Raw genomic sequence first — 27,713 nt, forward strand, 5'->3', positions numbered from 1 at the left:
TTCAATATATACAATGATTTTGTGCAAGAAAATTGTTGCATGCTGAGAATGATCAATTATTGAGAGCTACATTAATTATGCAACCTTGATGCACAGCTATTCAATGGTCCATGTCCTTCCTCTTGCGCTATCAATAACTGCATCAGCATAAACGTCTGGCTTGAGCACTAATGTTTGAACAGCATTAGAGTGCCTCCACTAAGGCTTTACAGATGTAGAGCCGGAAAAATTTGACTTTCAAAACTCCTTAAAACAGCTTGAAGTCAATGTACTGTACGGATTTGTTAACTTAGTGCACCCATTCTGTTTGTGACCATAAGCACTTTAAAAGCACACATACATGACTACAGCATGTCCAGGTTAGAGTGACTTCAGAACATAAAGAGAGATGCAACCAACCATGAGGTCCTCCCATACAGTTGTAGCCAGTGACATTTTGAGAGTCAGACTTCCCACTGCGTTTCCTGCTACGTCTGCGGTCCCTGGAGGGAAGACCCCCGAGGTGCCCAGGGCCTGGCCAAAGAGCTTGCTGACAAGCTCTTAAAAGAAGCAATTTAACTTCATAAAGCTTTCTGAGCCTGTGGCTATGCAACAACCCACTATAGCTCCCATCAAAAAGCTCTTTAGCCAAAGAGAACCATTAGAAAGGCAGCTGGAGGACTTCACGGAGGCAAAGTGTGATCATTAAGGATTTCACAGGGCTAAGATACACAGATCAGGAAAAAGTGGTTCTCTTATCTGTATATGTGCAGCATTGGGACAAAAAGTTCTAGTAACTCTGTGTGTACTGTCTCATAAAAGTACTGTGTGCAGTTCTGAAAGTCTCGTTTACCCCAATAAATACATAATATATGAAATATGCACGTGTGTGTATATATATGTGCATATTCCTGGAAAATAAATCTAGATCCATTTGAGGATCCATGAAGGTGGTGGGTAAATCATTATGTACTTTTTTTAGAATTATTGATGAATGCTGTTTGTCTATCAGCACTGACCTTATACAGATATACTAATAAGCTAATCTTTTTCTCAGTAATCTTTCAACAGTGAATATTATGCATGCACACATACGTACACACACAGACACACACACACACATGGACACATGCACACACACATGCACACACACACGCACAGACACAGAAACACTTTTAAGTCATTTTTAGTTCCACATTCATCATCTTATTACTTCCCAGGAAATTAGCCGCTTACCTTTTTGAAGTTGCTCTGCTTGCTGGTGCCCTTCTCTGTGTTTTCGTTGTGCAGGATGTCCAGAGGCGTCTCCCGCTCCCTCAGCTTCAGTGACTCAATCTCCGTCTTCAGCTCATTCAGCTGCTCCTGCAGGTGTTTGCTCTTCTCCATGTACTCAACTCTGTATGGGCGATAGTTGACCGCAAGCCAGTCAGAGCCACAGATATGCAATTACCACATCGGTTCTACTTGTTAAAAGTAAGCAAGAGCAGAACGGCCATATAGTCAGTCCACCTCGAACCAACGAGTGCGTCATGCACGTTTGTCTAAGATTTACAAGCAAATATCCCACTGTCAGCAAATATGTCTGTTAGCAAATATCCCATAATCACCCACATAAACAAAAGTTCAGGGTTTCTATGTGAATTATTTCCTGATATTTTAAATTTTAAACTCAATTTAACGCCTGTATCTCAATAACTCTTGGAATACAGCAGGAATGACTAAGAGATATTTGCTCACACTTTCAAGAAAGTCTGACAATGAAATGTGAGCCCTCCCAAATATTGATTGAACTGAGATTAACTGTCCCCATTTCAAATAGGAGGGAGTCCGTAATGGCTGTTCATAAAAATGGCTATCCACTTTGTATGTCTTTCTCATCAAGTTAAGAACTTCCAGTTGCTATTTAACAGAATTTTTAGTGCACAGTATGCCATCTTTTTATACAGTATCTTTGGGATCAGTATCTGTGCTCTAATTCAAATGTAATTTGTTATCTGTGACAGAAGTTGTTGGGGTTGTAGATTCTATCTCTTTTGGGGAGCTATTGCTGTAATGCATACAGGTACAGTGATTCATGACAGCACAGTAGAGAGGCTGGGTTTACTTAAACAAAACAGAACTGTCTCCATCCGGTAATTTGTTGTCTGTAGAAAAAAAAACTTCCCTTCAACCAAATCACTATCACATTCTACTGTCAGTTCTTGGACTGTTTGTGGATTTATGTGAGTAACATATTCTTATATGTTCACCTAATATACAGACAACAGTATGGCAGGCTGGAGAACAGTCAAAGTGAATAAATGTTTAAAAAAAAAAAAGAGTGTAAGGATTCATCCAATGGCCTGCTGGTTTTCTACTACAGGGAACAATATGTTTCTTTAAATTGCTTGTCCCTAAAACTGGCACTTACTTCTCTTTCTCAATTTCCATGGAGAGCCGTTTCATGTCAGTGTCTTTAAAGTCAAAGGTGAGGTTCTCAGTGCTGAAGTTGAAGCTGGGGATGTCTGGGGGCATAGAGTTTGCCGACAGATTTGTAGGCTGAAACAAGAGGATGAACAGTTCAGAATCATCGTCTGCCAGAAGACAAAAACAGATGCTCTCCAAATGTTGCCAGGCTCTGTGCTTGTGGAGGCTCAGCCTTTAAATCAACTAAATTGCACCACATTGGATTTAGGTCATTTGGCTGTGGAAACAACCAAGAGCGATGCTACAGACCAGGTCCACTTCAGCTTTTGCACCCAGAGGCTTCATGTAAATGGAAAATTATGACTACAGCTCACTTAGCTATGCTTAATTCTAAAACAATGTAATACCAAAAACTGCATAAATACAACAGTACTGAAATGTGTCTTCAGTATTTCACAAATACAATAATTGTACATTGCCAAATTACATTATGATTGTTTGAACTCTCAACAAGATGCTTGAGCCTGCTTATGTTTCGTACAAGAGCCATTTTCTTGAAAATTAGTTTCATTCTTATACTGGTCAAAGTTAACTCAGATTGTTGCCTCCTGGAATTATCAAGAACAAATAAACATACAGCTATGAACCAACATGCACATTCAGAGTAAAGCAGGCCACCAAGCAGCTGATAGTGACTTGATATAAATATCTATATGACCACTTTCATTCTCTGAGCAGGGTGTCTCCTCAGGTCTTGGCCCATCAGTCTTACCGTGGGGCGGTTGGCATCAGTTTTGGGATGGGCGGATGCTTACCACATACGCGGGCTTGCTGGTGATCTCCAGCAGCTTGTGCTTGGCCCTGCGCTCCGATTCTCGCGCCTCCTGTAGGTCCTGCTTCAGCTGCTCCGCCTCCTTCGCCCTGGACAAAACAGAGGAGGCGACTCGGTCAACATGCCCTCTAGGGCTGACTAATCTGCCAGAGGAAACGCTTCGGATAACACACGAAAGCCAAGGAGGGGAAGAAATAAACAAAGCCTGGCACTTTCCGAGTTCTATTCCTTCAGCCCTCCATTGCCAGACACTTTTCCAGGCTTGTAAACAATGAATCAAGAAGCTTTACACAGCTTACATAGTATGGATATTCTTTAATGGTTTTGATACTAAATTATAGCAATTTTAAGAGTGTACACAAGCTGTTCGGAAAATGAAGCAAAAGAACAGATTCAGAGGCTGTTCTCTAATATTAATAGATACTTACATTTAGATTTATTCACAGTAATATCAGGAGACCTTATGGATGGTAACAAAACACTGAATATTTTAAAAATTTTGTCAGGGAAAATATTTATTTAAAACAACTAGGATCAGCTATTTAAACATTTCCTTAAACATCAGTTTATTTTAGAAGGTTATACTGCACTGAGAAACAAACTTGGTGAAAATTTTGAAAGATGGGAAACTGTCAGTTAAGGAGACACAGACACACAGAAACACACAGATACACAGACACACACACACACACACACGACAGTCTGCCTAGATATTTTAAGAATCGGTATAATAATAATAATATGTAAATGATGCTGGTGCTGGCCATGCTGATGACAACATTAGAAATGATGTGGGTGCCATGGCTGATTATTATTGAAATGATCTGTAATTTGCATTTTTGTAAATCCTCCTATTTTGGTGAATGAAAGGAAAAAACAATAAAACAAATATATCATCCTATATCTGTTTTTCACCTCACAATATATGCAAATTGTGTGCTAACAAACTAGATGTATGTTGTCTTCTTGATTTGTGACTTAATGATGTGTACGAAAATGATTTTCATTTTTCTCATTTCTCTTCAGCCGTTATCTAGACATATCAGCTACAGTAGAGGCTTTTCTGATGTATCTCAGTATATAGTGAGGCACAAGTAAAGTGTATTGCATGTTGATGGACTAGAGGGATGATATGGAGGCTGATTGGCCAATGCAATTGAGATTATACTGAGGGTGTGTGGCCTCAACACTAAATTCAAGAACAGTCACTAAATTCAGAGACTAAGGAGGACTATACAATCTGTTTGTTGCACATGTGGTTCCAACAGTGAAATGTTATTAAAAACAAATAAATAAATACTGCATTTACAGAGAAGGATTAGGTTTAATTGTGTTCTTATTGCTTAGCTGTATTCAATGACAAGGATGAGAAAGAATTAATTGGTTCCAGCAAGGCTTACTGCAGTATTAGACTTTCCTTGTTGTGTAAGGACATATAATATTTAGAGTGCTCCAACAATGCTGTATTCAGAACAATACCTTACATGATTTGCTCAGCATACGTCCTCATGTCTTGTGTCTCGGCCACCTTACATTTAACACATTATCTATTTGTACAGTTGGACATTAATTGAAACCATTCAGGTTAAATACATTGCTTGCAGGTGTACTGACAATACCACCCCACCCCTGACAATTCAAATCGGAAAATGTATTGTTACAGAGTTTGTTCCCATTTTGAAATGACATGATACAGTGACCACAGAAGGCTGTAGGCCTCCACGTGCTTACCTCCGCTCTGACTCCTCAGCCATTTTCAGAGCCAGCATCTCAGCCTCCATCATCTTCTGCTCCATCAGCCTCTTCTCCTCCTCGCTGCGGATGGCCGTCACCTTGATGCGCTGCATCTCCTGCTCTGCCTCCGCCGCCTTCTGGGCCAGCAGCTTGGCCTCCTCCTCTGCGATCTGGGCCTTCTCTGCCAGCAGGTCGGCTGTCTCCTCTGAGCGCAGCTGGGGGTGGGGGGTGGAGAGGTAGGTGTGGGTCATTGCCGTTCAGCACCAGGGTGAATCGACACCCATGACCCGACTTCCCAAACCTCAGTTAACACTTTAGGTCAGTGCAATCACTGCACTCTAGGGGCTCAGCAATCATTACCCAAGCATGAAAGTTGCTTTATTTTCATCACACTGGAAAACATTGAAGGAAACCACACAGTATGCAAAAACAAGCCATAAACCCACATAAAATGTCATGTCCCAGGCACCCTCCTCATCCAAGCAGCAGTCTCCCAATTATCAAGCCAAGCTCTATGTGGTACATTGCCAACTAGTACAAACAAAGGAGCAGGGTGAAACAGGGGCTGTCAGCCGCACATTTAGATCCAGCAAGGTATTGACAAATAAGGTGTGCGCTGTCATGATGGGGTGGGGTGATCCAGGGACTGGGGCAGAGTGATTATGACAGCGGGCTGGGCTCACCAGGGCATCATTGGCCATCTGCGCCTCGTCCTGCAGCTGCAGCAGCCTCCTCTCCAGCTCGTCCCGTGCTCTCTCCGCCTCCTCGCGGAGGTGCTTCTCCCGGGCCAGTCGCTGCCGCTCCATCTGGAGGACGGGCAGAGGAGTGGAGGGCACGATGAAACGCCGTAAAGGTGGCAAGCAGAAACCGGCAGTGAGGAAGAAGGAGGAAATAAGTGATTTTAGTGCAGACCTGCTTGTAGTTTGGAGAAACGGAACTCAGTATTCTCCTCTTCCACGCATTCAAACTACAAAAAGTCACCCTGAAAAGAAGCTTTACACAAGTTCACTTTCAGCTCGTGATATATGCATACGGTGCACTATACAGGAGAGCTCCTCTGAGCTCTCATAGATTTCTAGTATATACAACAAGTTACTTTCAGGAGTGTACTATAGAGACTATAAACTGATCACCCACAAGGCTTTCCAAAGGCAGTTTTTTAAAGACAGTGAATTCTGTGAAGAGTGTATGTTTTTTTGTCTTTTTGAGGTTGATTGTCATGCCTCCACTAATTTCAGAACAGTGTAAACGTCAAAAGTAAAAAATGCGTGACCTTGTTTTTCTATGGCAAGTCTGATTCAATGATCTTTTCCAAGCAGCACTTACAGTAAGTGCACCATTATTACGCATTAAGGTAATGTTGAATAAAGGTTAAATGCTACGGAAGCTTGAAATTACTTGGAGAGTCACTCTATGAGATGGATAGCTTGTACATTATAAATATGTATCAGGTATATCCCAAAGCTGTTAGGCAGCTGTCTAATACTAGCCCCTCCTCCTCGCCTGTTTGCGAGCCTTCTCCTCTCGCGCTTGGGACTTCATCTGTTGGACCTCCAAAGAATCCACCCTGCGCCTCCGCATGAACAGATCATGGTTCCCGATGCATAGCTGGAGAATCTGCCAGGGCAGAGAAGGCCAGGGGGTGAGGAGTGGGCAGGGGAAAGAAGAACATACACACACACGCACACATGCACACACACACACACACACATTCACACCACACAGTTAACTTAACTTTACTTCCACACCGCTGTGCCTGCCTACCCGGATAACTGGATTTCATTACCCAGCATTCCTCCCTGTCCCAGCAGCAAGTCATCTGTGGCTGCTCATGACGAGCCGCAGCTTTCATGGGTCTCAGACTCAATTCAGGCAGGCAATCCATGAGAAAGGGGATTTGGTCTCCCCTTCTATTATTAGCTCCACAGATTTCTCAATGAGTCCATTCAGCCAAACCTACTGCAAGGAACATCTCCTCCCTCCAGTCTAATTTTGACGGTTTGATGGTTTAGCCTTTTGTTTGTTGCCTTCTTTCCGCCTTATGACTGTTCTTGGCCGACACTGTCTTAATTGTCTCTTTCATCGACACCTTAAAGCAGCTTACTGCGTTTCAGCCATTTCTGTTCCTATTCTGCCTTGTCATAAGGGCTTACCATAATGCAAACCCTGAAGCAAGATCAAAATAACACAAAGGAAGGTCTGAAACACCACAACGCCACACTCACCAACTTGTTGACCCTTAATTTCGAGGAGTTAAACTTGAAGACGTCCGCCTTTTTATCCAGGGGTTTGATGGCAAACTGAAAAGAGGGCAACAAGAGCGAACAGAGCTGTGTACTATGGACTCAAGTAAAGACAGCGTGCTGCAACAAAGGCTCTGGTAGGGGATGCGATGGAGTGGGGCGTGGTGTAAACATACCTCTTTGTCACTGTAGGAGATGTTACGGATTTCGTTCCAGGGGAAGGAGATTTTGGGGGTGAGCTTGTTCTCCGGATCGTATATGTGTAGACCCAAGGCATCCACCCCCAGCAGCAGGTCTGTTCCCTTTTTGTTCTTAGTATGAACAATTGGGAGAAAAATAAGCTGGCAGTGCAGTGCCCGTAATATTTTCCTGCACAATCGATCTATGACATTGGAGTGGCTAATGGATTGCTACTGCTTCCTCTTGAAGTTTGGTGTTCGCAATGCTTGCCAAAGGAATTCATTGAGCGCACTTAGCCGAGTCCTGGCATCTTAGCCTTCATTATACTCGGTAGCACAAGTCATTTTGCATCTGTCATGCTCCACATAAAACATATAAAACCCTAAAGTAACTCATGGGACTGTGTGTACTAACACACAGTAAAAATATATTAATTTGATAGGGTTTTATGCGTATGCCATATTCAGTACAATAGACAAAATGGCATCAATTTAAAAGTTTGGTTAATTTCGTTACAGTCTGAGACAGCACAAGGCTCTGTTGTCTGGAGAGTAAAAGGGTGGTGAGTTTTTTAGGAAGCAGCAAACACACTCCAAGGGAGAATAATAGTGCAGCAGAACATATTAACATGACATTTCCCCGATGGTTGGTGTTTCTAGAGAAAAACGTTCCCTTTCTCCCTTTTCCCATTACTCTACCGGGACATTATGATGAGAAATCCTCCCCCCTTCCCTCGCCTTGGCTTGTCAGAGGTGCTAAAAGCATTTCTTACCCTAATGAAAAAGTAGTTAACGCCATACATCTCCAGGTCCTGAGCTATCTTTAAGTACTCCGTCTCCGCTTCATCCCTGATAAAAAGAAAAGTGAGGCACGGAGCCATGAATGAGGCTTCACACTCGCTTTAATGCTTCATTTGCAAACGCCCGAGTTTTCTGAAGTACTGAGGTCACAAAGCAGGATGAGCCACTCTCCCCCCAGCCCGCGCATTCAATTCCCTTTGCACGCTTTTTACCGAGTTTGTGCATTTACCGACATTATGAAACAGATTCGGGCTGTTAAATTCTGCAGCCCAAAAGCCTCTCCCCCGTAATCACACACACTTCCTTTTCCCCTGGCAACTTTCCTCTTGAGTTAAGTATGGAGGTCATGAAAGTTAAGAGGTGTGTATTCAACAAAAGCAGTACCCATTTCTTCTCTCTTTTTCATTATTCCTTTGATGTGACAACTCCTGCAGATCAGACAGCTGCTGCTATGGGATCAGCAAAATGGTTTACTAAATTGCTGCTAAAAGGTGACTTTTTTGGTATCTCAATGTAGATATAAAAGGTACCAAAAGGTACAACTATGTTCAAGGTAGTTCAACTATGTTCCCCAGCCATAGACTGCTGTTAAGAAAACCAAGACAGTGCCAACAACCTCTGTAAGAAGGCCTAAATAATTGACACTTTTTTCAAATCTGATATCTGTAGTCTTACTGAGGTGAGTACCTGGTCAGTTTGTCCTAAGCTACAATATCGAGAAAATTTGTGTCAACATGGAAGCCGCCCTGTGTTTTAGATCATCATACCTCAGAAGTTACGCAGCAGAAATACACCTTAATAAACCAGGGGATAACTTTTGTGCTATTTGTTCACTGTTTCCCATGTCTCACCTCACTGTCAAATTAGGATCCAATCAAATTGTTTACATTGAAATATTGGTGGTACAATACTTAATGGCAACCATAAACTGTATTCGATACAAAAAACAAGTGATCTATTTAGCAACATGGGTGTAAGTACTTTAAGGCACTGGACTGCATTGCAAGAACACAAATCAGTATTTGAGAAAACTCATGAAGCTCCGATTTTCACACACCATACATTTAAACATATTTGCTGAAGCAATTTGTGCTGGATGCCTTGCTTAAAGTTTGAAGTGTGCACACTCCCATAAACACTGTTGGATCATCCATTGTCATCATTAACACCATCAACATCATCTGACCTCCAATATACCATACATCATATTCCAAGTGTAGGGGGCATGAGCTGTTGTCCTATTCTTTGTCAGCATGATTTAACATCCTTTTCCTTGCTCAGTTTCTAATAACCAGATCAATAAAGTGTGTGCAAGCTTGCCTTTGTGTGAATGCCACTCTGAAAATTCCACTGAGATTAATAGTGCAAAAAGGTATGAAAACAAATGAGGACTATGCTGCAAAATCACCTGTGAGCCTTTGCTCACACTCCTCAGAGAGGAGCAAAGTCAAATTTTCAGGCCTGTTAAACTGTAAACTGTCGGCATAATGGCGGTGTGTCTCCACCTTGTTCGTCCCCTGTGCTCTGCATAGCAAGCGGTGATTCTCTCCTCCCACATCTCTGCTGTCATCTGGTATAGGTGTATCACCTAGAAAAAGAAGCAAAAAGTCTGCATGAGGCTTTTATCAATGCCTTGAGCACCGTTCTATGTCAGCTTTATAGTAATGAGATCCTTATTCATTGGCTTGGTAAGAAATCTTCTTTCAGTGAATAACTTAAATCTCGGGGAGCTATCTCAGGGTTGAAAATGAATCTATCTGATCGAAACCATATCTAAACCATTTGACTCAAATGAATATAGAACAAGCCAATTTAATTTCCATCGCTACTGTTTTTTTTCTTGGCTGGAGCTTCTAAAGTCCTTCCCGAACAGTGCAAACTCTTCATTCCAGCAAGTCGAGCAGAGAGGATAAGACAAAAAGGCCACTCACCCTCTTTGGTAACAGTTCTTCCTGAGCCAGAAAGCCTGGTTTATGAACATTGGGGTCATAGTCTCCATACTGCAAGATCAAGAGGAAAAAGGAGCTTAGGACACTGAAAGTTTCTTGTGCACTACACCACTTTCCTGGCATTGAGGGCTGTTCAACAAAATCTTCAGGGGTTCCCCTTCAAATCATCATTAAACTTCTCTGCTTAATTGAACCTTGAAATTAATTAGAAGTGTTCTCGAAAAGATATTTTTTTATAACTTTAACCCCAGGGAAACGTCCAACCAAACACTACTCACGCAGTTACTTTTTATCAAAAAACCCTGAGTGACATAAGAAAAAAATGAAGCTATATTAAGGACAGACTTCAACCCTGCCACTTTATTTTGGTCTCAAAAGGAAACTGCTGAAAAGCATATTTAAATATCTGTCTCTAACCTTTAAAAGTTTATATTCTTATTCATAACTTTAATGCCTTGAATCAAACCAAATATCAAAGAGAAAACCGTGTCCTCAATTTATCTGTCTCCTGGGCACAAAACTGATCTTTAAATTATTTGGATGGCTCATTCCATACTCTGTAACTTTTCTTAGCCCATCCAGATTACATAAGGACTATCTATTGTTCATGCATTGGCACAGATCCTTTTCAGATTTTGTTCTTCCAGGTGACACAGATAGATGGAAAACATGCTTTGGGTATTAGGTTCAGTTTGAATCAAAAAGTATCCGTGTTTTGAAGGTCAGGTGCAACACATACAGTTTTCCAGCTGAGCTCCTCTTTAATGTTGAAATTACAGTTTATTTTTGACATTTTTTTTTCTCATTTTATTTTCAAGATTTGAATCTGCAAAACTGTTTATTGTAAACAGCAACCCTTCCTTAAATTCATCTGTGAAGTGAAGGTCAAAACCAAAGGTTGGAGGACTGAACTCAATCCTTTGCGCTGCACTGTATTCAGCTGCTTGTCTTCCTCTGACTTGTATAGTGACACCTCATTTTGTAGTTACTGACTAGGCTCGGATCCTAGATAGAGCTATTGCATCTGCTTATAAAACAGTGCCACCTCTCCTAATCCCTATGGAAATGACATATAGTAATATACATTATGTCCCTTGGTCCAAGAATATATTGCAAATACATTTAATATATATTAATGTGAATCAGCTACATACTGGAATAAATTATATATTTACATCATGTTGATTGATGTAACAATTAATTCTCTATTATGGGAACTGTGTGGGAATAAACAACGGAGGGTATGATAGTGGTCAGGTTCACCCATCACACTCAGTAGTTTTAAGAACACAATCTCTCAAGGAATTATAAAATGGTTTCATTTTCATCTAAACTGAACAGGAATCCTTGAAATATGAATACATAAAAATGAATGGGTACAATTAATCAATCAGCATGCGATGTGTTTGGTATAACACATGCCATGGTTGAACACGTTTTTTATTGTATTTAAACACATTCAAACAATTTCTTTTCTGCTGTTGCGGTTGACACTAAGCTTGTATAAATATACAGCTGCTGCTGCTATTGTCATTACAGGAAGCTGGGAAAAAATATACAGTAGAATTCTTCTGTTTATTGTGAACCAGCAGAGGGTTTCTGAGTTGAGAGGGATGCTGGAAATTGTTCTTGGATCTTCCTGACTGAGCTTGCCCTGTCCCTGGGTACAGCTGAGCCGGGCAGCTTAGCACAGTCCTGTCTCAATACCAAAAGCCTGAGCTGGCTGAGGACCAGCACTTTGAAATGGCCGGCGCTTGCAATTTTTGAGGCTTAACGACTCGACAAACAGAACGAGGACCTCCCAAATTCGTTTTATGAAGCAGCAGCAAGGAGAGCAGACAAAGTCACTGTTAGAGGACATCAAAGCCAGCACACTGTAACCAGGAGAATGTCTGCAAGTGACGATAGGGTTTCATTGGGCACTATTTGTCAGTGTGTACGTTTCAAAATGACTTTCAATGGCCGGAAAGGTTTCAGAATTGTTCACTTTGACAAAGGGGTGCTGGACTGTTTCCTCAGTTCCCATGCTTTAGATAGACTGACCCTCAAAGCAATGCCCGGTTGTGCATTCCTGTTTAATATGCCTTACTGCTTGACCACTGGTGTCAAGATTTCTTTCACCAACAATTGTTTGTAAAAACACAAACATGAAATGAAGATAAAACGCCAAAATGAGCCATTCCTGGAATTGTCGACAATTGCCAACGGGTTTAAATTCTTCACGTCAATGCTGTGCATTCATATGAAACCAAATTACAATTCTGCTCACGCCCAAACACCCTCCCACCGCCCCTCCTCTTCCCTGGGTGAGTTGCCGTCTCCATCTCGATGCTCTCTGCACTCACAGGACGCCTGGTCTTTCAGAGCAGCTGTTGTCTGAGGCTCCCTGTCAGTTCGTTCTTAAAGAAATGGCCCTCTGCATGCAAAGCAGACACACCATCCCTGCACAAGCTTCCACGTGCTTTCTCAACTCTCCCCCTTGCATGTCTCTCTATCCACCTCTTCCTACTCTCTCTATACACACTCATTACTCTCTTCTTCCCTCTTATCCACTTTGGTCCTCTTTCTTTCCTGGCCTCTCCCCTCTCTTTTTACATTCTGTGCTCACTATGTTCTCACCCCTCAATACTTCTGTCCCCCCTCCCCTAACTACATATCTCTTGATCTCTGTCTCAGATTGCACATACTCACTTCATTACCAAAAACAAAGAGTGCCGCCCGACATAAGCATTTATCTGAAGTCCCTGAAAGAACACACAGACCAATCTGGAGAGGACTGACAAGCAGCACTCAACAGCTGAACGTTACAGTTTGCCATCTATGAGAAAAGGGCGATCGATTCAAATAAACAGCCCCTTGGACCGTCCGCGTCCAGGCTCTGATCTGTAATATCTATTCAGGCTTAATCGATCCGAGGGGAGCGCAAAATGATTAGCGGCTTACACGCGGGAAACCTATTGCACCACGAGGCCTCCAAATTGGCATGTGGCGAGATCTCCACGGTCAGCCGGGGCTCGGAGATAATCGGCTGCTTTCCGGGTCTGGCCGTCAATCAAACTGGCATCCGCTTTGAGAAATATCTTCTGGATTCGTGTCAAGTCACAGCTCTGTGAGCTGAGGAGAGCACCACAGTCTTTCAGCTTGATTCCTCCCGTGGCAAATAAAACGCGCCCTTCACCTGAAACTGGCAGGCGATACTGAAAGAGCTCTGCCGACAGCAAGATACTAACCTTAGCCTGTACAGCATACGAGGCCAGCAGGACAGACGCTTCGGGGGGGCAGTAGATTTCTTCTTCCAGAATTTTCTTTTTTACCTGAAAGAAATTGGAATAGGTGGAGGTGGGGTCAAAAGACTGTTTATTCAACAGTGTATCTCAGTGTGTAAAGAGGGACACACAGAAACCCGATCTGCTCAGCATACATTTCAGTGTATCATTTCATATATTCAGCCTTGAACATGCACCATGGCTCACCACAGAGCATATAAATTTTGTGCCAGGCTATACATTTTATTAAAGTCTCCCATGAGTGGTTCTCCAGAAAAACCTTTAAGAATATTCTTTGAAAAACAGGTATTCAAGACATGAGATGAAAGACAATACACTGACAAACAGATAGACTAAGTGAAGAGATATACAGTTTTAAAAATCAGAAAATGATTTGCTACGCAAAACACAAGTTCTCACTATTCTTCTGCAAAAGATTAATGAAGTTCTAGATTTATTAGACTGTTAGACTATTAGTTTTTTGGCTCTTTGGCAGGGTAAGGAATGATTTGACGAAGCCTTTCAGAACAATTCTTGAACATTCCGAATGTCAAGGTATACAGTTACACAGTTACACTGGTGAACTGACCAGGTCTTGAATATACGTGCACAGAAAATGTGTAACACAGGTAATTGCAGGGATGTCCAAAAAACCTCTGCCCTCAGGCACAACTGGACTTCCCATCCAATTCATCACTGATCATCACTGCATTGTTAATGGAAGGTGAGAATGAGACTGCAAGGCTGTTGCTTATCCTGTCTTTTGTGTCAAGGTGTAGCTTGACATGCATGTCTGCCCCCTGGAGACAACACCAGTCCACTGCAAGGCAATCCGCTGTACCCATTTCTTTCTGAATGCAGACAAGGGAGGCCACAGGTACCATTCAGAAAGCCTCTGTTATGACCATACAGAATGTCTTATTGCTTTATCAAATTGGACCAATCTAAAAATACCACTGGGGGCACATCTGTAGCCCTGCAGCGTGGCGGCAGGTATTAGACAGATGATAAGAATGCGACAGCCCTACTTCCAGTCCACCAAATAACATGTGGCGGGTGTCGCTTTCATTCAGTTCCAAAGATACTTGTACTTTGTAAAATAAATCAAAAGCAGGGAGCGGAGCCACCAGAGGGCCACTTCAGCATCGTGCCAACAACTGACGACGCACGCAGGGCACATCTGTTTTTATCTCCACTACAACTGTAGCCACGGCCCAGACGACCAGGCTGTTAGTAAACAAGGGCTCACAACAGGGCCCTGAACACCCAAGATGAAGAACAGCGGGAAGCCAACAGAACCAATCGTCCTCACACTATTTTTGCTTCACCCTTGGCAGCGTTTTAAACAACGAAGAGCGATTTCTCAGCTCGTCCTACAAAGACCCATCTAAGTAAGACAAGTTCGATGTCAAATACAGTAAAAAGGAGCTACACTTGTTTGCTTTTGTCATTTGAAAAAGCATCCTTTAGCTTTAGCTTTAGCTAATTAAAAATGCTTCCTGCTCAAATTATGCTGTACAAAACCAGGAGTGTTGCACTTACGGAAAATGCCAGCATGAAATGGTGTTGTGTGGAATGAGTAGGTAAGAGCCTGACACATGCATGTGGGTGAAAGAGAGCATATGAGCTCAACAGTGATGGATATGGAAATTAACAGAAGGATAGTGACATATTACAATAACGATAACCAGTGACACCCTTATTTTTTCAACAGAGCAATTGCCAGCATTGCTCCTGGCTCACAATAATAACTTCTTAAAGCTTTATTTTCCATTGTTTTACAACATTTGCAACTGTGGTAATGTTTCAATTCTTACTATACAAATCATGTTGAAATCAGTTTTATTTGTATTATTCTGTGTGTACATAAATACAAGTATACAATTATGATCCAATGAACCACACTGACTCATCCTTAAACACAACTCAAAGTGTGAGCGAAAAACTAACCAGAGGGAAAGAAAACAAAAACCCAAACGGCTGAGTGAGGCCAGTTACAGTATCCATCCAGTTTATAAATACGACCAAGCTGCTGAGAGTGGTCCAATGCAGAGGCTACCTATTTCTCTAACAAGCTCATTACGCAGTCTGAACAGACACACACTTGAATACCTATGGTTTTTCAGAAACCATTTGTTATGACAGTGCTCTGGCAATATGGTGGATCCTTTCCTGTGCAGTTGAGTTACATCATGATTAAGTTATGTGGCTGATGACCCCTCTTAAAAGCACATGATATTAATACATACAGTTAAAACAGATAAAACATACCACAAAACAGACTACACATAAAAAACAAAAACACATAAACAGTAGCACTTACACAATAATTAGCCTGGTATAAAAATATAATAGGATTGCATCACATTGCAGCTGCAAATATCAACTTGCCCTCAAAATCCTGTGCAATCAAAACAAACACATTAACTAAAAATCTCCATTTTGACAATAATTAAAAATCTGAAGTGGATACAAATGGCTATATGTGTTGGTCTGGTTGCAGTGAATCATTTTTAGTTTTGATTCACTGTCATTTTCATTTTGAACTCAGATTCAAATTCAGATGTGGTTTAAAACTCCTGGTAAAACAATTCTTTGTTGTTGCCCTGTCTTTTCAAGTGCATTCAGTATAGCAGGGTGAGAATGCCACATAACTGCATGTCCACTTGGGCCACAGGACACTTCAATACTTAGGCCATGACAACACAGTGCTCATTAATACCAAAAAGGTTAACATTATTGACAAACAAAACTAAAGCCTTTGTTTTCAGACCCACAGAATAGCATCCATACTGAAGATGTACCCTTATGTCCACATCATGTCAAACAATTGCCAGAACTATACAAATACAACTGTTGTAGATCCCACCAGGAACAACTGGAGGCAGAATCAGACTGATATCTGATTATTAGATTGTATTTAATTGCATTTCATCCAAACCTTTAGGCTCCTTGTTAAACCAGTAGAGTAAAAGCCAATCTGATATTTAGAATGTTCAGTTAAACTCCCCTCAAGCATTCAGTAAAATAAATTTGAATACATGAATTATTATAAATAGCACAGCATATACACTTGGGATTGTGCTGAGATGATTCAACTTCTTTAACATGCTCATATTTTAACTTGCATTTTATAGAGGTACTCAGCTAAAAGAATCCTCTTCCCTTAATCGTGGTTATGAAAAACAAACCTATTTCCAAAAAAATAAATTAGTAAAATAACACACACAAATAAGGACAGAGGACACAAAGGTTAGAAACTATCAAAACAAAAATCCACTGTGGCGTGTAGATTTTTCACCTGGCATACTAATGCGGGATAGCTAATTCAATATCTCACAAGCAGAAAACAAAATGAGAGATGGATATCACAGTGTGAACGGTTACGGAGCAGAGGCGCACAGCCCTTGTAACTTAATTAACAGTTTAATAGACATAGAACAGCTCAGCTCTGTAACAAAGCCCAGCTCCTCCTGGGAAATACAGCACTGGGCTGACCAAGAAATTCCCTTGCTGTTTGTGCAATACCCCTAATTTGTTCCATCTGACCCACTTGGCTGAACACAATCACAGGGCCAACAAAGGAAAGTGTTTCACTCAGCTATGCCCCTGAGAACAGTCAGCCACAGAAAAGCCAGTTCACGAAAGGTAATCTGAAAGGGGAAGACTTTCAAAATGGCTGATGGTGGACTATGGAACTGAAAACAATGGACCCATCATGGAGTGGTGCAAATGTGACTGTAGCACATAGGTCTCTCAAACAGACCCTGCGTTCAAGACCAGGCTTGACATAGCTGAGTGAACTCTAGACTATTGGTGAAATTGTGAGCCTAGATTGTCTGAACAACATACATCCAAAGCATGTGGGTTTGAGGATGTGTGCTGGTCTTAAATAGCTGACAAATACAGTACTTTTCATAAATATGGGGTCATCACCACAGCTCTATCATGCTAAATGACACATGTTCAGCCCTAGGTTAACTTTGAAAGCCACTGCAGCTCAAAGAGTTAAAGCACACTTTCCTCAAAAACCAGTACACCACAAACTTTTTGACAGGTTGGCCTAAAATGTACATCGTTTTTTTTTTTTTAAGACGCTTTGAAATAATCAAAAGCTGCAATCAGGGCAGGGTTCTGGGGAATAGGGACAACGCATAACTGATGCCTGGGAAGTAATCCTGCTGGAGTTGTCAAAGGCAGGATCCCTGCTTCGCCCGAGGGCCTTTCAGTTTCCTGGATTGAAAGTACAGGGAAGACCTGAACTGTCAGCCTACCTCAGCTTTGAGTAACATCTCTCCCACGGAGTCCTGTGGTGTAAGGGAAGTGAGGAACTGGACCAGGAGAGCTAACGAGGCTTTTTTTTAAATATCTAACAAGATCAGTCTTTACCTTACCTAATAACTTCTAATCTTTTCTTTCCAAAGGAATACATTCTTCCTTTCATACTAAGCTGCACAGACAACCTTCATTGTCTTTGAAAAGATTTTGCACCACTGAGTAACCAAAGTCAATGTGGAATACGACCAACATGCTTGTAATAAACACAACGCGTATAACCCCCAGCATGACCCGAGGCCTGACCTGCACTGTGGTCCTTCTCACCTGTAGGAAGAAGAGATGCTGAGTGATATCCTGGACCAGCTCCTCCTCCGCATTTTCAGGATAAAACTTGGCCAGGAAGTTCAAGGTGATTGGCTCTTCTTTCGGGATGTCATGATCCAAGACCTTCGGATAAAACAACACACTTTTTCCATGTCACTGATTTCCAGTCAGTTGGGAGAGGGAGAAGGGAGCAGATGCTGATGCAACATCTAACTGAGTCCTGATTTGAGATCACTGCTGCCGAGTGGGAGAGAGGGTTGTTTCGAACGAAACCCATATAATTTACCGTGCAGGGAATTCTGCATTGAAGTGTGATAGGGAACACGTCGGTCTGTCGGGAAGTTGTCAAAGTAGGTTATTAGAAAGTTAAAATTCATGCCACTCTGAGCATGGTAGGACTGCTAAGGACCCGACTGTCCCCTGTGCTCAGTCACGTCATGTCCCCGGATGGCTCACGCGCATGTATGTGCCTGCTCTGTTGGGTACACGAGCTCACTTAAAAACACATTTCCTGGCAGAAGGGCAGGCATAACCGTGTAAGTGGTACATAAAAGAGAGTCTGTTTTCAAGTGACAAGGCTGAGAGATGTGGCTAAATATTTAAATTGTTTTTAAACAGTCCAGAAGATGACAGACAATCCTTTTTGTGTTCATGGCGGGAGGAGTTGGGAAAGAGGAAGTGGGGATTTGAGGAGCTGCTGGTGACCCTATAGACAAGTGCTGTCTGGGTCAGGAGCTTTCTGGGTGCCCAACAACATGCAAAAGGCCTACCTTTTTGTCCATCTTGAGCCAGGCCACTGTGTCCTTCACATTGTACTGGAGGCCGAAGAACCACGTCTCTCTGAGTCCAAGGGTCCGGCACACCAAATCAAAGAGGTCTTTCCCTTTCCATTTGACCTGAAAAGGGGCACAGACAGGTCAGCCTCCTGTTCATGCTACAGATATGCCACTGCTCTTGAGAGTCTGTGATTTCTGTTCGCACACAAAGTTCCTAACTGTCAAATAGGAAAACACTGAGCATTATATTTGCAATTACTACCAATGTGACATCAGTGAACATCAAGGTTTCCATGTCCTTCCACATTTACTTTTTAATTGTTTTTTTTCACTGTAAAAATGCATGGCAGTTCACATGGCAGTACAGCCAGTTCTGGAATACTCTACAGACTGTTTGGCAGAGCATTTTATTGCAAGATAAGAGCTTTTATATCCTTTCCTTCTGTGTAACAAAGCCATTCCCATTATGTCACCAACCTGCTTCCTGTTAACCAGCTACTATTTGCTCAATATTAAAGTATGGCCTTCAGCCATCGTTTTGACACAACTGGCACAATATGCAAATTATTTAACAGCTTTAGCAGCGATGTGCAAATGTGTGCACTGAAACTGCCACTACCAGTCCCTCATAAATGCCTCAGTGACTAACAGCGCTGGTGATACAATCGTTATGTGAATCCTTTGAGCTGAGGTTTAAACACAGCCAAAGGGATATGAGCTGAATCCTAGAATAACCCTCGGTGCCGAGTGTTTGGATCATCTGAGTTTGTAAGAGTAATGCAGAATATTCATAAAGGCAGAAGAGTGAGAACTGCCATTGCTTGTTCTGCACATACCAGTGAATCTCTTATCAGCCATTCAAATATTCAAAGCAAGAGGTGAGAAATGCATTTGTGTCTTCTAAGAGTGATGGACTTGAAGCCTATCAGATGCACATCTTCAATTAATAACACTTTGATCCCCATCTGATTGAAATGAAAGGCTACAGTGGATTTAAAGAGTGAAAATTAAGGTTTTGAAATCCAAGTCAAGGAAGGAAAAGAAATGCTGAACTGGAACATTGAGCACAGATTGCAATGGCATAGATAGCATCAGCTTTCTGAGGAAAAGAAATCAGGCCTGGGGTGTAAGTGAGGTCAGATTAATTTATGGGGAAAAAAACCCGAATATCCAAAACACAAACTGCAATTATGATTACAATTTAAATAAAATGTAGCATGGCACCTTCCTTGGAGAGTCAGGATGTGAAATATCAGGAAATGCACTGCAAGAGAGAACTACATCACTTTGCGCAGCAATATCCCATTCCCCAAAGTGCCAATGACATTTCACTGGTAATTTAGTTGCAGTCATTTGAACACATCTGTCAAGCTGCTGCTGGCTGCGAAATGCAGAATTCAGTCGCTGAAACCTAACGTCTGATTTGACAGTGAAGAGGCTTGAGCAGTCTGCATCGCTCTCCAGATCTCTTGCTGTATGACGATGGGAGAGGAGATCAATGCTTCAGGAGTTTTCACTGATAGACTGATCCCTCTGTCAAACAGTTCAAAGTGATAAGGGATCAAAACAAAGGTCAGACAGTTCTGCACTGAGAACGCCTGATCCCTGATCAACTAGAACCCCAGTCCATACTCAGTCTTCCACCAATGAAAGAATAATGCATGAAATTTTATAAATTAACTACACTCCTTCAATATTTTAAAGTAACCAGGTGCTTCCCATGCCAAAGGTTAAGCCTGCTCTTTGAAGATCTTCAATGTGTTTTAGGTCAAACTACTTCAGGTAGAAAATATACTGGGAGTTTATATTATATATGCCCTATTCTGAGATTATTACCATTGGATCAGATCACTCTGGTGTGGTTAAAATGTGCAAACAGACCTTGAGACACAAACAAAATGAAACAGGCTGTAAAAATGCACAATTCTTAATACTTGCTGCCACCTTGTGGTGGCTTCAAAGTATTAAATATGAGTAAACAGACTGAAGTACTGAACAGACTTCAAATGTGTCGGCAATTGAGGGTCTCATGGTAAATATATATTGATCTATCTCACCATGCTCCTGACCATGCATGCACACAACACCCTTAAGGTATTACAACAAGCTTTAAAACCTAAAACAGATAAAGTGACCATTATGTAGACACTTTAATTTACATGTCTGGGTTTTTTTCTTTTTGTTTTTTCACTACACACAAATCATTTTTTTTTTTTTTTTTTTTGCATCATACAACATATTTGTTGAGGGCTGTATTTTAGACCTAAAACACCTTTGTGTTCCCTACCATTAGCAACCATTATAAAAGCAATCTGAACAGTCTTGTGATATGTTTCAACCACATGACCCCTCCCAAAGAAAACGATACAAGAGCACGTTACCCAATTATACCAGAGCAACTGGAAACGGGAGAATGAATCTATTGATCATTGCATGCAAAACTGTGTGTGTGAAGCTGTGTTAGTCAATGCCATACTTATTCCAAACCAACAATATAATCTCCACCATGTGTATGTCTCCTTTTCCAAAGGCAAAAACATTCATTACAGCTCACAAACTCTCATTTCTAGACACTCTCAAATTTTGTAGATCTTTGATTTCAACTAAAACCAGGAGTTTTGATCAGATCCATCTGGAAATAAATAATGTTTGCAGGTCTTTTTTCCACATGCAGACTCACACGTAGGCTTCCTAAGTACTTCTGGTAAGTCATTTTGACCTGTACGTCAGCAAGGCCTAAAATTATACTGCGTTTTATTCACTTTTCCCAGCTAAACACAATGCGCCAAAGGAAAGAGCGTAGAGGAGCAGCGTCCACCTCATGAAGAAGTGGAGGGAGCAGATAAGGTAACACGCCGCGGAAACACTTGGCCTCAGAGTCCATTCAAAGAAAGCCGTGGCACGTTTCACGCCATCTGTTTTCTGTTAATTCAAAAACATTCCTCGGTCATGAGCCGCTCATTTCCTGTTATCCCCCGAGCGGAGAAAAGAAAACAGCTTTTCTAAAAACTCCTGTGGCTGGAGGGCTTCTTCGCTGCTGGATTTAATTGGAAAACTTCTAAATATAGAGATTTCACAAAGCGGCGGTTTAGCGATACAGCAGAGGCCTGATGATGAAACTGCACAGTCGGGCTTTGGTGGAGTGAAAGCCATAATGTGGCACCAAATTATTTGAAGTGTCTATTAAAAACGGGTATTATCTTTCTTTTAACATGCACTCAATTAACTTCCCATTGGATCTTAGAACAAGACGTCTTATCATCCTATTTCAGGGGAATGAGCGTGTCATGTTACTGTCAGCGTTCCTTAGCAATAGCCTTGCTGGTGCTGAATACTGTATAATGAATACACCAGCACAAGAGAAGAGTGATCTTTTCTGGAATGAAAACCACATATGCAGGTCAACAGCAAATGTCCATTGTGGGAAAATAAACTTAAGGGTATATGGGAATATTCATGTACAGTGACCTCCAAATTAATTAATACCCTTGAATTCATTGTAAAAAAAGAGAATTTAACAGAATAAATGCAAATCTGTAGTTTATTTTACCACACATAAATGAAAATACTTTTAATAATTTTAATGCTACCAAACTGCACAGAGAAACAGCACTTGTACTACAAACAATTACATTTAAGGAAAAACAGAATGGCCAGATTTATTCACACTCCTGTAACAGGTGTGTTTCTGAAACTACAAACACATTAAGGTTCAGACAATTTTCAGGTGTTTTTAACCACTCCTCCAGGAGGAATTTTTCCAAATTTCTCGGTTCTCACTTCTAGACTGCTTTCTTTAGGTTAAATCACACATGTTCTCTCAGACCATGGTCTGGAGATTGCAATAGCCAGGAACATTTTCTTTTCAACCAAGCTTAGCAGAAAGCAATCAGGTTTTTAAATTAACAAATGTCCTGCTTTACATTTGACGTCATTCATTTTCCTCAGTTCTAACAAGAACACCATGACCAGAAGATGTAAATCAACTCAAATATAAAACCAGATCTACTTCTATATTTCAGAGGGGATGATGTTCAACTCAAAATGAGCTTCTCCTGTTCTGCACCAAATATATCACTGGTGGGCATGTCTACAAAGGCCAATTTTTGCTTCATCCAATCATAAAAATACATCTAAGCAATAGTAGGGTTCATTTTGACATATCTGTACTGCTTCTGCTTACATTATGACTTCTGAAGAGACTTTTCTCTTACAAGCCCACAATGAATGCCAGATTTATGCTTGAAAAGCAGAATGGTAGTTTTTGTGATGTTGCATCCCAACGATCACATATCCCGGATCTGTTATTGGTGCCTATGGCATTGAGTTTGTCTTCTAAAGCACTTTGCTCACAGCACTTTTGGTACGTCTTTCTTGCATCCTCATCCCACCAAGGCAGCGATCATCTTAGTAATTTTTAACTCTAGGCTTTTGGGGAAACAGATAGGGTCAGCTTTTTGTGAAATGTTTGTTTTTTTAAAGCCATCACCAAATTGGGAAGGTAAAATTTCCATGTGCCTGAAGATAGCTCTCTGACTTTGGCATGCGCACAACTAATTGATCATTTACTCATGTGCATGACATCCTTTCATACCTGACACCAACACTGATTTCTAAGTTTCTCTTCTGTTTTTTTTTTTTTTTTTTTTTTAATAAAAGCGTGTAATTATGTGGAAAACACATGCTGTTTTTCTTTGCAGTTTTGGTAGCATTACTCTTCAACAATTTTTCTGAGCCCAAAAATAACACTGCTTACATTTCTTCTGCTAAAATACATTTTTCACTACAATAATTTATGGGTATGCCTAAAATTGGAGGGCACTTAATTTACTGGGGTAACTGAGCAGATCAAGGAATGGAGTTCAAATTATTATTATTTAAAATGCATAAAAATATTTTTCCAACAGATATTGAAACATAAATACAAGATCTTTACACAATCCACAAAAGGCCAAAAGACAACATCCAATTAGTAGCATCCAATCTTCAAACTCACTTTCCAACACACCCTGGGTGACTGAAACCCACCAATGATCTACAGCTAATTTCCTGGGCTTGCATGAAAACAAAATGGAAACCTGCCCCCAACAATGTCAGCACCCAGTGACTGAATCACATCTGGTAATGAACTAGGCCCTTCACTGGAAAGCTTCCTTCAATAATCTGCTAATTAGAATTAGGGTCAGGCTGTTTACTGTATTGCAACACACCCTGACTAACCCCCCTATTTAATCAAGAAATGGATTCTAAGAATTACTGTTAATTTACTGGTAATCTAGGAAAGCTGGGAGGAAACATCCCCAGGATTAATGTGCCATCAGATGTGATGTGTGTGTGGGTGTGTGTAAATATTGTATATTGTAAATGTATTTTGCAAGCTAAAAGTATAGTCTGCAAAAAATATATAAAAATATAGCCTGCAAAAATACTATTCTGGATTCTGGATACTATCATCTGGATTAAAATATTGTAATTATATTAAAAATATATTCTTGGGCCAACTAACATATTTCTCAGTACATATAGTACTGAGCACTATATGTACAATATACAGTACTATATACTTCACTTCCATAGGGGAACTGTAACAATATGGATTACATTTATATATCACCCTTGAAGGTTATCAAAGCCCTTTACAGTGAAGGGGCTGAGGTAACCTCTAGCACAATTAATGTGTAGCATCAACATGGGTTATGCACAGTAGTCATTTCATACCACAACATTCAACACACATCATCAGAGGCAGAGGGGGCCAGTTAAATTTGGTGATTATTAGATAGCCAGATTGAAAGAGCCTGACTGGTAATTTAGTCAGGTCACAGGGGAACCCACTACTCTTTGTGAGAAGTGCCATGGATCTATAAGACCATAGTCAGAACCTTGGTTTAACATCTCATCCAAAAGACGGTACCTTCTACAGTACAGTGCCCTCATCATTGCATGGGGGCATAAGTCAACACACACTCAGATTGAGTTGTATGGTCTATATATTGAGGGCATCACATGTACTTTTAGCCACAATGTGTGTGGAATTGACGATTTATTCAAAGGTTCTGAAGTACTGATTTACTTTTCTAAATGCTTTGGTGTAAGCAAGACTTCAAAATATGTCAAAGCAGGAACCAAAATGCAAAATGCAAAGCAAACCAAAATGAAACTGACAGGGAGAAGCTGAGCTGGTCATCTGAAAAAGACAGTGTGGGCTCCATTTTTAAAACTAGTGTGCCATAATGTACTGTAATTGTGCTTTTGTCAGCTTGCACATCTTCCCTTTATAGAAAGCTTTTTTCCCCTCATGTAGCAGCTTCCTGTGCATTACACTTACCTCTTGTGTAGCCAGTGGACTCATCCAGGCAAAGTTACATGGCCTACTATTATTTTTTAAGCAACTGAATATTTAATTGGTTCCTTGCTCAATGGAACAACACCAGCAACCCACACCCAAGGATATGAAGCTGCAAACTTCTTATACTTATATATCATGCAAGTGTCCTTCATTACAGTAAACAGCTGAGATATTAGGCTACACTGGAGAGTGGATGACTGACAGGTGTGGCACTATTCTTAATTTCAATGGTGTGAAAAATCCAGAGGCACAATCCGCTACATTATGCACAAGCCCTAGTGTGTCAATTTCATTTTGTAGTGTTGAGTAATGGGTACACAAGGGCACTAAGTGTATTCAATCAAGTACAGACCAAAAAAAGCATGTATAGTAAAACAATGGAGAATAAAATTAACCAATGCTAAGATTTGCTGACAGCCTAAATTTTGTTTGTGTGTTGCAATAAAATTACATTTATAGACAAAATAAGAAATGTTCCTCTTGTTTTGTTATGACCCGTTAGGTGACCACTAACCCAAGTCCAAAAAATAAAACATTACATACAATTCTGGAAACTCAAGAATGTATCTCAGCTGATCAGTTTTTGGTCCTTTTCATAAAAGCAATGTAACTTATTCTATACATCACTTTCAAATGTGGAGGCCTTTCAGACACCAGGGATATATCAAAAACCCATAACACGTCTGTAACATCCACCATACAAGCAACATCACTGGTACTACATCTTACATAAAGGAATAATAATGGGAATACTTTTGTAATGTTTCAAAGTGTATTATTAAAGATTTTTTTATGCAGATGTGCATTTGGCTCAAGCAAGTGAAAGTACCTTAAAGGGATAAACATTTGTAACAAAGGGAGGAGCCACATGGAGGAGTAACATATCAACTACACAGAACTGGCCAAGAGGTAATAGAAACTGGGGACTGGGGGTGTTGCCTGCCTCAATTACCAAACCATGCACAGAACAGACTGATCAGAAGACACCGAATACTCACCTCACAACTAAATTCCATTTCTGCGTCCATTGTAACGATTCTGACGCTGAAGGTCTTTGCTTGTTTTCTTAGCAAGGAGTTTAGACCGATCTTTGATGCTAGGGCACTTGCCATGACGTAATTTCGATGTAGCCTCCTCGTTTCTCTAATCCAAATAGTGATCAGTGCACGTAGACGCAAAACTAGTAGACCTTGATGACCTTCTGTAACTGTGTTACTCTCTAGCATTCATTAATCATTACATTACAGAGAATAATAATTGCAAAACAATATCACTCAAATCAGAAATTAAACATTCTCTGTGATGAAGATTCCCACAAGAAAATAAACCTTAACTCTAGCATCTAAACTTTAAAAACAAAACAAAACCCCTACCTGATTAGTGTTCATATACCTACGTCTCGAGGCAATATTCAGATTGTTCCCATTCTTCATTTTACGAAAATCAAAACAAACATTCTCTTCCTTTCTATTCAGGTGTCAAGGTTTTCATTTTAAAAGCTACCTTCTAACGTTAGCTATTAAGCTTTTCGAAATAGCACTATATTTGTCTTTCCGAGCCACATTACAGCCACATTAAGGTATGCTGTCAAGATGCTTTTCAGTGTCTTTTTTTAATGTTCGTACATCGGTAGAACGCAGAATGAATTCATTCAGATGTATAATATTTTCCTTCTTGAGACTTTGTCTACAAACCATGTGAGTACGAGCGAAGGATCCGTTCTGTTATTCGACAAACTTTCATAACCATTTGTTTTCTTTATCTTGTATATTTCCACACCAGGCCGCGTGTCTGTCCACTCCGGGCATACGCATACATTGGTCCACCTGGATTATTTCCCCCATTTCCTGTACGCAGCTCTCGAGATGATCGTTTTCCTTTGTAAATACATCCACTTTGGCTGGTTAGATAGTTACCGACAGCCAGTACTTTCCCGTTTTATTATCCTCGATGCTTTGGTGGTTGACGAAGCATCGCTTTCCTTACAAAAAGTCAAAGTACCATAGTTTTTAACTTTTCATTTAACACTAAATAATTGTTATGCCAAACAAACTATTACAAAGTTGCGAAAGAAGACAAAGCTGCAACATCAGCAGCAAACTACCTCAGTGCATAGAGGAGGCGGCCTAACAACCAATCGCCGGAACGGGATTGGTTCATTTTGTCTTGGTGCATTGGCAAGTTAGATTGTAGGCTGTTCTGGGATCGGTACCAATAATGCAGTGAATCCTTCACGTGAATGATTCTTACTGAGTACTTCGGTATACACTTATCTTTTTGACAGTTTGCTTGTCAAGTGTTAATATGTTTGGCATTCCACATGATTTCATATGTGTTATCATGACACAAACACGATGTAATGCAGTTCAACCAGAACGCTTCATGTGACGACAATCTGACAGGGACTTGTCCCAGATGCAAAGTATCTCTCAAGCAGCAAGTGTCTGATCCTACCACGTTTTCGTTAAAACCACATATTACTACAAATGTACCACACAATCAAGCACAATCGAGGAGCGTGACAATACGTCCGGATATATGCCTCTGCCCCTCCCCTTTTACACATCAAGTTGAGTTGTAGATGCACAAACTATTGC

At 40.8% G+C, this 27,713-nt stretch overlaps 1 protein-coding gene across 1 annotated transcript in view; it reads right to left on the reverse strand.

Annotated features, from left to right (window-relative positions):
* The window catches only part of nf2a (neurofibromin 2a (merlin)), a 30,121-nt gene extending 2,892 nt beyond the window's left edge, over window positions 1-27,229 (reverse strand). The window contains exons 1-15 of the mRNA XM_036526791.1: window positions 26,115-27,229; window positions 18,762-18,887; window positions 17,992-18,114; window positions 13,354-13,437; window positions 10,106-10,174; window positions 9,680-9,762; window positions 8,147-8,222; window positions 7,371-7,505; window positions 7,177-7,251; window positions 6,455-6,568; window positions 5,635-5,757; window positions 4,949-5,166; window positions 3,201-3,306; window positions 2,390-2,517; window positions 1,216-1,375 (exon numbers count right to left, since the gene is read on the reverse strand). Of these exons, the coding sequence (XP_036382684.1) occupies window positions 1,216-1,375; window positions 2,390-2,517; window positions 3,201-3,306; window positions 4,949-5,166; window positions 5,635-5,757; window positions 6,455-6,568; window positions 7,177-7,251; window positions 7,371-7,505; window positions 8,147-8,222; window positions 9,680-9,762; window positions 10,106-10,174; window positions 13,354-13,437; window positions 17,992-18,114; window positions 18,762-18,887; window positions 26,115-26,342 (1,848 nt within the window). The 5' untranslated portion in view covers window positions 26,343-27,229. The remainder of the gene's footprint in view (window positions 1-1,215; window positions 1,376-2,389; window positions 2,518-3,200; window positions 3,307-4,948; window positions 5,167-5,634; window positions 5,758-6,454; window positions 6,569-7,176; window positions 7,252-7,370; window positions 7,506-8,146; window positions 8,223-9,679; window positions 9,763-10,105; window positions 10,175-13,353; window positions 13,438-17,991; window positions 18,115-18,761; window positions 18,888-26,114) is intronic.
* Window positions 27,230-27,713: the final 484 nt, after the last annotated feature.

The sequence above is a fragment of the Megalops cyprinoides genome, chromosome 4 (assembly GCF_013368585.1).
Source record: "Megalops cyprinoides isolate fMegCyp1 chromosome 4, fMegCyp1.pri, whole genome shotgun sequence".
Classification (NCBI taxonomy): domain Eukaryota; kingdom Metazoa; phylum Chordata; class Actinopteri; order Elopiformes; family Megalopidae; genus Megalops; species Megalops cyprinoides.